At 40.1% G+C, this 11,625-nt stretch overlaps 1 protein-coding gene across 1 annotated transcript in view; it reads right to left on the reverse strand.

Annotated features, from left to right (window-relative positions):
* The window catches only part of vsnl1a (visinin-like 1a), a 24,237-nt gene extending 12,841 nt beyond the window's left edge, over window positions 1-11,396 (reverse strand). Inside the window, exons 1-2 of the mRNA XM_027153645.2 lie at window positions 11,189-11,396; window positions 6,591-6,759 (exon numbers count right to left, since the gene is read on the reverse strand). Coding sequence (XP_027009446.1) covers window positions 6,591-6,752 — 162 coding nt within the window. The 5' untranslated portion in view covers window positions 6,753-6,759; window positions 11,189-11,396. The remainder of the gene's footprint in view (window positions 1-6,590; window positions 6,760-11,188) is intronic.
* Window positions 11,397-11,625: the final 229 nt, after the last annotated feature.

An 11,625-nucleotide genomic window follows, 5' to 3' on the forward strand; every position in this document is an offset into this window, starting at 1 on the left:
TCAGGTCAGCATCATTATTTCTTAGACCGACTAGAAACAAGAATAATATTTTTTCTTATTCTACTTCAGGGTATGTGCATAAGATCAGCTCTGACCGCAGTGCACCCACCGTTCTGTGCATACACACAGTGCAGCGTTTAAAGCATTCATGTTGTACATGTTCACTAAGTATCAAATCCTGGAACTGCTGCTTGGCAAAACTACCCACAACGCCCTCATGCCGACTAATTTCCAATCAAATGTTTGGCACAATCTGTCCAGATCTCAGTCTCGGTCACGCCTCTGCATTCTCAACTATAGAACACACAGCATAGATTCAAAATGCCAACACACACACACAGGGAGTGGGAGAGAAAAAAGAGCTGATAAATGGATAAGATGGAAACAGGGAGCAATTATAATATCCTATTTAAAACTTTGTTTTTTGTTTTTTTATCCAGATAAACAGTTCATAAACCTTAAACTTTATTTAAAAATCACATTTTATATTTTTTGATCTTTAATATTTACAGTAACTTTTGGCTTGGATAGCTGCCGCGATGTTTATATTCATGAGGTCATTCTGATATATTTTATTTCTGTAGAAAGATCTTGGAACACAAGGACATGCGTGGTGAACACTTTACATGAATACATTTAAAACACCGTTGTTATTGTTGAAATATTCTGTGAGAAGAATTTTAATTCTTAAGGGTTTCCAGTGTCTGCATTAACATTTTCTAATACAGGAAAGTTTTCTAGTTTTTCCAGTAACACAACTTAGATAAAGAGATAAAGTGTAACTGGTGAGGAACGTTTATACTGTAGATCAGTGGTCCCCAACCCCCGGGCCACGGATCGGTATCGGTCCGTGGACCAAATGGTACCGGGCCGCCCAAGGAACATTAAATGATTTCCATTTTATTTACTGTGGTGTATTTCTCTCGGGTTTATGCGACTTTCCATGGACGAGAGGTTAACCGGGAGCTGAGAGACGTCACCTAAAGCCGCACCGATACCGCGCATGCGCAAAATATCATGATATCGGGCCGGGTTTAGGTGACGTCTGGAGCTGAGCGGCTGCGAGCGGCAGTGGTGTTGTAGATTTGGTGGAGAGAGAAGGTGTGTATCGCTGTTCTCTCTGTTCACCGGTACTTTGTCATGTTTAACAGTGCTTGGTGTACGTGTATATTGTGTTTGCTCAAATTTAACCCACAAATTAGCAAAAATGAGCACGAAACAGACGTCGTTAGGAAGTTAGAAACTCTGCCGGTGTTCTGGATTAAAGTCATGGCGGAATACCCTGAGATTGTCACCACAGCACTTACATCCCTATCGTCATGTCCGACATGCTGTCTGTGTGAAGCGGGGATTTCTGCAGTGAAGGCAACCAAAACAAAACAACGAAATAAACTGGACCCCCAACCCCAACCGGGCCGCGGTAAAATGATCAAACATCGACAGGTCCGCAGCGAAAAAAAGGTTGGGGACCAGTGCTGTTGGTGATGCGGTGAGAACCAACTTGTCTCATGGATGTTTCACATCGTTATTTGCAAGTAAACAATTAAAAAGTATGATGTAATTCTTTAATACAATATTTAAATTGCAGGTAAATTGCTGTTGTATTAGACGACTGACATATCAGCATCATATCACTATTTTTTCTAGAGGAACGCTCTATGGTCTTTTACTTCTTACTTTTCGATGGTTCTAACATACAACACGGTTAATCAGTCAGCATAGTTTGTGGTGTCTGCATCCTATCACATATCCAGTAAATAAATCATTTCCATGTCACCGATGTTTCCTAAGACGCAAAGCAAGTGGTTACGATGCAGAATGCGAAAAGCTGTTGGGGTTTACGTTAAATTATATAAATACTGTGTCAAATACAGCATTTCTATATACAGTATATACTGATAACTAGGTATAGTATAGATGCATAGAGAAGAGTGTTGGCATCCTTATGGTTAGTAATGAATGAAATAATACTACTGTATGTTAAATGCAATATTCCTTAATGAATACTGATAAGAAATTCATGATAGGAACAAATCGTGATCACTTGGATGTAGGTGTGGCATCTTTGGGATTCAAGCTCCAGCTGATACGCCAATAGGGGAAGTGTTATTTAATCATTTAATCAGATAAGTGTTATTTAATCATTTTTGAAATATTTTTGGTTTTCATATTAATTCATTTTAAAAAGTGCAAACAATAACAATATCTGTATAAGAAAAAAGTAAAAAAAACAATTACCATTAAAAAAAGTGTTAAAAACAAATACAAAAATTCGAATCATTTGGAATATAAAATGTCTTGTTGCCCCATGTACATTTCTGCATGTATTGAAATTATACACCCTGTATCGGCATGTTCGGAATATTTTGTGTTGCGAGTACTTTATCATGCATCCAGTAAATAAAAAGTCTCCAACTGAGTGATGTTTTCAGCCCCTGCTCTCAGATGATCATTTGCAAAGGGAAGACCTTGGGGTAACATTGAACAGACGTGCGTCAGGGTTGCTGTGCTACCACACACTAATCAGAGCAGCCACCTAAGCCTTGTTTTTTTGTTATTTATCCCAAGCTACACTGCATGAAACAACGTCATACAGACCCGGCCAGGGTCAGGCACACAGAATACGCCTACAACCTTGCCATCATGTGCTGTAAAATTTGGGACACACACACACTTGATACAGCAAAAGGACTTTTTCAAGGACTAGAGTGTTATCCTTTAACCTTTTTGAGGTTCTATACCCACCGGCTTGTGCATACTTAAAAAAAAAAAAAAACAGTCAGTGTGAGAAATTTATTCTCCTTTTACAGGAACCACTCTGTGTGTCTTTGAGTTCACCGACATGCACGAATATAAAGTCATATTGTACTCTAACTATAAAAACCTAGATTATTCCAGACATTTCTAAATCCATTTGTAAGGAGGAAGGAGACTTTTTACCCAGAGCTTTATACAGGAGCTTCCACCAGCCAGATATTAACAAAATAATCTTTAATCCAAATAATTCAAAGGCTAGAAGTATTAACTGGTTAATATTCTTGCAGGGGGCACGGTGGCTTAGTGGTTAGCACGTTCGCCTCACACCTCCAAGAGTCGGGGTTCGATTCCCACCTCCGCCTTGTGTCTGCGGAGTTTGCATGTTCTCCCCGGGGGTACTACTCGGGGGTTTCCTCCGGGTACTCCGGTTTCCTCCCCCGGTCCAAAGACATGCATGGTAGGTTGATTGGCATCTCTGGAAAATTGTCCGTAGTGTGTGAGTGAATGAGAGTGTGTGTGTGTGCCCTGTGATGGGTTGGCACTCCGTCCAGGGTGTATCCTGCCTCGATGCCCGATGACAGCTGAGATAGGCACAGGCTCCCCGTGACCCGAGGTAGTTCGCATAAGTGGTAGAAAATGAGAGTGAGTGAGTATTCTTGCAGGTGCTACCTGGAGGCATTTACAGAAAGACCCACAAGCATTTATTCATTCATTTTTATTAACTATTTGCTCACACACACTTACTCACACCTACTGTAGGGCCAAATAGGGTCACTAGTTCACCCAGAGGCATGCTCTAAGAGGCAGGAGGAAACTACTGTATATGAGTACACAGAGAACATGCACAGAAACTAGCATACTAGCATACTAAAGCCACTGCTCAGGATCGAAACCTGAGGACACGGAGCTGTGAGATCTCCTGATCGCACATTAACTGTAACTCTATACTACGTATTTAGGATCGCAAAGCTCAATTATTATTACACAAAAATTGCTGATGTAATGTGTGTGCCCCATTTACTATAAGGAATACAATAATGTACACATCATGAGCAGCAGCAGAGCATATAAATGAGATAAATCTGGAAGCTTTTGGTGTCCTTTGGTGTAGGAAAACAGAAGGGGTGTGCTATGAGAAACTGGGAAACAATGGCAGCTTTCTATTTTTAGATGACCTGCCTGTTGTTTTCCCTTTACTGACGTACAAACACACGGCATCTGTATGTGGTGTGTATTTATATGCAAAGGGAGAACGAGTGAAATAAAGACAATCTTGTATCCGGTTGTCTCTACTGTCCCCTACATAACCTTTTGAACACAGGCATCAGTCCAGATTAAATATAACTAGGTCTTTCCCCTTCAACCTGATTTATAGCATTTTAACATTAGCAAAAACAACAGATTTTATTTAGATTCAGGTTCATCATAAATGTATATGAATAAATGTATATGGTAAAGGAAAACCACATGATGACTTGGAGAAATAAATTTAGCTAGAAACTCAACTGTCATGACGCGGGGTAAGGAAGCGGACCCAAACGCAGGATAGCTAAGTCAACAGGGTTTAATAACAAAAGGACATCTAACAACACACGGACTAGAGACAGGACAAAGACGACAGTAGATTCCGCGATGCACAAGGCAACGCGGCACAGTTAAATAGACACGGTGAACACAATAGGACACAGGTGTGTAGACAGGGAGGAGCAGACAAAGGCGGGGCAGACACGTGACGAAGAACGTAAACAGATGCACGTGGCCAAAGTCCGGGCTGAGTCACGACATCAACACAGGTTGAACCCTGATATCTGTGTCCTACACTGCAGTTGTTTTATGTCGCATGGATTTTGGTTTTTGTGAGATGTTGTAAAAAAAAACAAACGTTGTATATGCCAAGTTCTGCACCAGGTATTGTCAAAACTCTGACAGTCTCTGTAGTCCAATACAATTACAGCCTAAAGTTTTGAAATATCCATGTTACCGTACCGCGTTCCCATGTGACTCTCATTCCTGATTGTGTTTGCAGACACAGGAGGGATTTCAGGACCCATGTAAGTTACTTTTGAAATAATTTGATCTATTTGACTTTTTGGCAAAAATAAAACAATAAACAAAGTTGGACTTGATAAAAAAAAGGTGGTAGGTCAGGATGCTTCAGGATCACACTATATATAAAATAATGTGCAACGTATAGAAAAAAAAAACTCTATTAATTTTGGCATTTACTCTAAAATGTAATCTACAGTGCTGATTAAAGGGTGCAGGTCAAAATACAGTGACACAAAGGATGAGTAAATGATTCCTGGAACAATTCTCACAAATAATGTGCTACAAACTATCTACTGTATGCATGGACAATCACATATCCCTGTCACTATGCTGTAGTCAATATATCCAAACACCCTCACCCATACATTCTCTCTCTCTCTCTCTCTGTCTCTCTCTGTCTCACTCGTTCGCACGCACAATACTCCAACAACCCACTCAGCTTTGCAGACACTCTCATTCTCTCTCTCTCTCTCTCTCTCTCTCTCTCTCTCCATCTCACGCACACACGCAACACTTTTTTCCAGCCCCACACCACCCTGATAATGCAAGGTCATCCATTTTCTCATATTGTAGCATATCACATAAAAGGGTTAGACAAAATTTGTAGAAAGCTGATCCAGCAAACAAATTGGCCTCAAAACAGTACAGATGGATGAATTGATTATTTAGTCCAGCTGTATATCCTTATCCCTCTGAATCTAGCAGCAGGACCAGTTCTTTTTGTTGGTGTAATCGTAAAAAATGGATGCTCTGCTTCCAAATTTGTTTCGCACATCTAGATGAAAATGATCAGAAAATGATAACGATAGATTCTGACCTATCGTGTCATATTCATCTTAAACGCAAATGACTTTGGTCTGATATCCCTGAAACGTCTCATGTCTCTTATTCATAGTAATACGATGTAAAAAATAGTGTTAATGTAGTCGCTGTATGTCTACGGTCGACGTCATAACTTTGTAACCATAAGTAAATGTCAGAAAACTGTCAACTTAAAAAATTTACATCAATATTTAAACAAAAAAAAAATTTCAAACTGGTTCTGAGATCCAATAATGTCATTCAAATCAATTTTAAATAAAGACTATTTTCTCTAGATTCCATAGTGAATAGTTAATGTTAATACATGCTACTAAATCTATAATCCAACAACAAGCATTATGCTTTATAGCATTTATTAAGCATTATTGTTGTGTAATGAATTACACATTATTGAAAAGCTTGTTTTTAAAGTCCGTATCATAATCCAGGTTGAGAAATTGTTTAATGAGAACAACTCACAGAGGACATTCACGGTAAAAGACAACAGAAACAGCTAACACTGGCTAAAGTGACGTTGTTGGTGGTTGTGCTCTTTCTTCTGGTGCTCAGTAATTAATAATGCACAATGAAGCTTCTGTAATAACGAACAGTCATCAGTCACCTACAAATACAAATACAACCTGCACATTACCAAGCTAAACAGTGCTCTCTATCACTGCACCGTTGTTGTCATTAGCATGTAACCATACTACTACTAATGCTGTGTGGTTTGGGACATGCTGTGTGGTCTAGATTTAAATGCAAAAGAAGGCGAACGATGCAGCAAAACTCATGTACAGTAGACCGCAATACCATTATTCTGGCAGAGAACTTGTCATTTAAAAAAATCATACATTCTGTTTTAAACACTTTGTGTGCAGTTTAAAGCATTCATTAACATCTGTCCTGAAATGCATAGGTTAAAACTTCCGATGGCAAATGCAAGAGCATCCGTCCAAAGAATTAAAAATAATATTGCTCACCTTCACATATAGCTGCTGGAACTCATCAAGGTTGAGGCGGCCACTGGGGCAGTCCTTTAGGAAGCCTTTGTACCACTGCTTTAGCTCATGCTCATTAAACTCTGTGCTCTTTACCAGGTCATCCAGCGCCTCAGGGGTCAGCTTGCTGTTCTGTTTCCCCATGGTGTCTCTGTAAGTGACAGGCCAGAGAAAGAGGAACAGGTGTACATTTGTATACAATTTATGACAATTACAAAATTAAATAACTTATTCAGAAAAGGTATACAGTGATCCCTCGTTTATCGCGGTTAATGGGGACCGGAACCCCTCGTGATTGGCCCATAGGTTTGACCTTTTCACTGATGGTCATCGTCTTCCTCTTCCTCTTGGGCTCACTAGAGGAATCTTTCGCAGGGGCACGGTGCTTAGGAGGCATCGTAAGGGCTTAACGAAAAGTTAATTTCGAACACAATAAGCGAGACACAGCGTGAACGAGAGTGGCGAGATACGACAAAGGAAGAAGCTGGGAGAGGATGCGATGATGCGCAGCCAATCAGCTCAGATCTCGCACCGGGAACCAATCATGCGCCTTGTCTGAGTGCCCGTGGGTATGTACAAGGCCTCTGAGAGAGTTTCTCTTTGTCTGGTATCCTGGGAAACCGTTTTTATTTTTCGATGAATATTTTTGAAAAAAATCAGCGATGCGCCGAGGCCGCGAAACTTGAACCACGATTACTGTATACGCTTATATTCCCTTTGCAAAACTTTGCTCCACACACAAACATCAATGAGACTTGGGGGTCCATAACCCTATTACAGGTAGATCTATTTTTTTTTCTGACCACTCCTAGGTTCTATGCGCTACAGTGCATAATATCATGCAGATTATGGTCTGGAATCATCACACTGGGGTGACTTTATTCAGTTTAGTGGACTACTGTAGCCCAGCTGTCTCAAGGAACAAGAGGTCATGTATTACTGTAGTTATTTTTGAGTTACTGTAGACTTCCCATCAGCTTGAAGCATTCTGGTCATTCTCCCTTTAGTTGTCTCATCAAGAAGAACCCACTAAACTGTCACTCACTAGTTAGTATTCTTTTACACCATTCATTGTAATCCTAGAGATTATTGTGCATTAACATTGTAAAAGCCAGTGCATCTGGCACCAGCAACAACCATGCCAGTTGCTGAGATCACGTTTATTCTTCAGGACCGATGTTTAATGTGAATAATAACTGAAGCTCTTGACCTGTATCTGTATGATTTTATTCCCTGTGCTGCTTCAACATGACTGACTAATAATCGATCGGATGTTATAAGTGTTATATAATTGCTAAATTGCATGAAAGAACAAGGGTACAGTTTGCCAGTGAGTGAATATAATGCTTAAAGTATTGTGTGTCAAACAGTCAGCTTTGTCATCTACAGATATTACTGCATTGCACTACAACACAGTTATAACTAGTGAGACGGAAACATGCATTAAAACGTGATTACACAATCATCACCAATAATAAAAAGAGATTATGTAACTGTAACAGGACTTCGGTTACAAGCAAAAATATGCCGACCATCACTTATGCAACATATTGAGGTCTTGTACATGACTGTGTTAATAACACTACAGTCTGTAAGTGTTTAATATGTCTAAAGCTCCGAGTCAAACTGCCCCAGATATACTGATATTAATAGATATTTGAGGCCCGTTACAAAGGCTGTATCGTGTTAGTCGGTGATTATTCTAGCTACCGAATCATAAATAGAACCAGTCACTGAGGATAATATCATCAGAAAGATAATTGTAGATGTATTAAACATGTGTTTGTAATTAACCAGACAAAATACAGAATGAGCAATCCGAAGTGATGGGCAAATTACAATGCCTAATACAACCACAGGGGACAATGTTGCATACAGTACAATGTATTCTTGTAAGCACACAGGCGTATGCATGGGCAGAGAAAATTTGACTTGCATAGCTTACATAACTGTTTAGAAAATAAGAGAGAGCAAAAAGAGAGAGAAAATTCTAGGGAGGTTTGATGGAATAACAATGCAGATGGCTTCTCAAAAAAAAAAAAAAACCCATGAAAAGTAAAGCCAAATGCCAAAATTTGCTGCCACATTCCACACTGCGCCAGTCCAGGGTTGTTGCCACTGTTTATCTCTATATCATGCAGCTGTTTTGTACCAGCTTTAGAGCCTCAGTCACAGGTGAACAAATGAATGCACACATTCAGAGTTTGCAGTGTTACCTGGAGGATAGGTTTATTAAGCAGCCTGATATCACATATTCAAATTTACTGTTTTAATTGTAAGATAAACGATTCATAAATGAACGAACATAGTCTAGTCTCGAACATATTTTTTTTTACTTCTCATGAGTGGTATTTCCTTTAGATCAAAATGGAGGATTGGGCAACATTTTATTTTCATGTATTCCTCGTGTGGAGGTAGATGAAGAATTGACTATTCACCTCACCTCACCACCCACACTCCACTGCTCTTGGAACTGCAAGCCATGGTCAGAGGTCATGGCTAAAGATCACATCATATCACAAAAAAAAAAAAAAGAAAGGAAAAAGCCTGTGCTGCATCATGATGACAAAATGGCTCCACATTAAACAAGGTGGTAATATAGCAACCAGGATCATTTAAGATTATTTCTCTTCACATCTACCAGATTGCCCCAGAGAATTTTCTTTAACATGGTGGACGTCACTCTGGGGTATTTACAGTACCCTCGTGGGCTCTGAATGAGGAAACAATCTGCAGTTTGGTCCTTGAAATGTAGAAAGTGTAATTATAAACAGATTCTGATCACATAAAACTAGGTGGTTTCTTTAAATAGACAAACATCCCAACAGATTCATCTGTTTTATAGATTATAGCCCTGGCAATTCTGTGTTTATCAGAGTATTTTGCAGTGCATAAAAAAGCAAGTGCAAAAGAGTGCAGTACGACATGATTGGGGATTCAAAATAGTTTTGCAGTCAATATTATTACATTTAAAATATCATTTTGTTCTGTATGCTACATCAAGGGGCGCACGGTGGCTTAGTGGTTAGCACGTTCGCCTCACACCTACAGGGTCGGGGGTTCGATTCCTGCCTCCACCTTGTGTGTGTGGAGTTTGCATGTTCTCCCCGTGCCTCGGGGGTTTCCTCCGGGTACTCCGGTTTCCTCCCCCGGTCCAAAGACATGCATGGTAGGTTGATTGGCATCTCTGGAAAATTGTCCGTAGTGTGTGTGTGAGTGAATGAGAGTGTGTGTGTGCCCTGTGATGGGTTGGCACTCCGTCCAGGGTGTATCCTGCCTCGATGCCCGATGACGCCTGAGATAGGCACAGGCTCCCCGTGACCCGAGGGAGTACTTTTCTACTGACTGGGTTTCTCTTTTGAGTACAAAGCATTTTTTTTCCCATCGTTTTTGTTTGTTTTTTGCTCGTTTGTCTCATTTAGGGTAAAATAAGTTATCCTTATAGAAAAAGATGTGTATTGAGCAGTTTATGAGCTTCATCAATTATCAGTTAAGTTGTAGAATTGAGCACAAGAATCATTAACAAAAGACCTCCTGTTAATTTTCTATTTAGTCTGCATCCGTGTTATTTATGCTTCGACAACACAGCAAACAACCCAGCGAGAAGCTTTTCCCTATACAAGCAGACCGGGCTGAATCGATCGGAATAAATGATTTTGCCTTTTCAGGCAATGCTGCTTTAATGCAGCTACATTAAATTGATCTCTTTCAATTACACAGACAAAAAAAAAGCAACAAAAAAACAGGTTGGTATTGAGAGTCGAGCAAAGCAGATCACATCCAGCTCCAGTCCTGTCCACATTCACAACTAGATCAAGACTAATAATTGTACTCAGCAGGACATTCATTATCTTATTACACCTTCTGAAACAATGATCACAATCATTATCATTTACTCGGCACTTGCGGTGTTTATTGGATATGAGCTTATTAAATGGTACGATGTTGACCGGCCTTTATTAGCTAATGACAAACCACGGGAAGGTCTCACAACAGATAAAAGGGCTTTTCCGTATAGATGAAGACCCATGGCACATCCAAATGTGTTCTAATACACCGGAAGACCCTTTTGATGACCTTGAGACCCAAAAGTTCACTGCGATGATAATTATTTCAATTACTGTACTACTTGCTGTATAGTCTTTAAATAAAGATATCTATACCACGGACCCCCAGCTGTCTTTGCTTACTGCAGAATAAGTTTGCTTCTCATTAGGCGCCAATGATAAAGTACATCATATGGGAGGTATATTATTATGACATGAGTGCATACCGACACAGAATAAAAACAATACCTTCAAGGTCCAGATGCGTGTTTCAAGCAGCTTCTTTACACAAAACCATGATGTCACTTATTGCTTGTTTTTTTTTAAATCTGTTTTATTGTAGGAGTTAGTCATACAAATAGGTCCCTGATTAAATGAAATAGAACCATTACATTTCCGTGGGGAAATGCGTTTAAAAGGGTTTTTCTTTTTTATAATGAACTGTAATTAACAGAAGCATGTAAAGAAGCAGGTGATGCATGCAGTGCGGTTGCGCTTCAGGTGGACGCGTTAATAAGGAAAAAACCCACTTACTGTGTACAAGGAGGAGCAGAAAAGACTGTATGTGTTTCCGCTTCGAGTTACAAAAGAAGGTGTGTGCAGACGTGTGGCTCCGAGGAGAGAAGTCGTGCAATAGGAACGGGTGCAGGATAGGAGGAGAAAATCGTTAGTGCGCGACGCCGCAGATGAAGTGACGCTAGAACTCTCTCTCTCTCTCTCTCTCTCTCTCTCTCTCTCTCTCTCTCTCAAACACACACACACACACACACACACACACACACACACACACACACTCTCTCTCTCTCTCTCTCTCTCTCTCTCTCTCTCTCTCTCTCTCTCTCTCTCTCTCTCTCAAACACACACACACTCTCTCTCTCTCTCTCTCTCTCTCTCTCTCTCTCTCTCTCTCTCTCTCTCTCTCTCTCTCTCCCTGTCTCTCTCTCTCTCAAACACACACACAGACACCCCCC

Source organism: Tachysurus fulvidraco, chromosome 16, assembly GCF_022655615.1.
Source record: "Tachysurus fulvidraco isolate hzauxx_2018 chromosome 16, HZAU_PFXX_2.0, whole genome shotgun sequence".
In the NCBI taxonomy this organism is placed as follows: domain Eukaryota; kingdom Metazoa; phylum Chordata; class Actinopteri; order Siluriformes; family Bagridae; genus Tachysurus; species Tachysurus fulvidraco.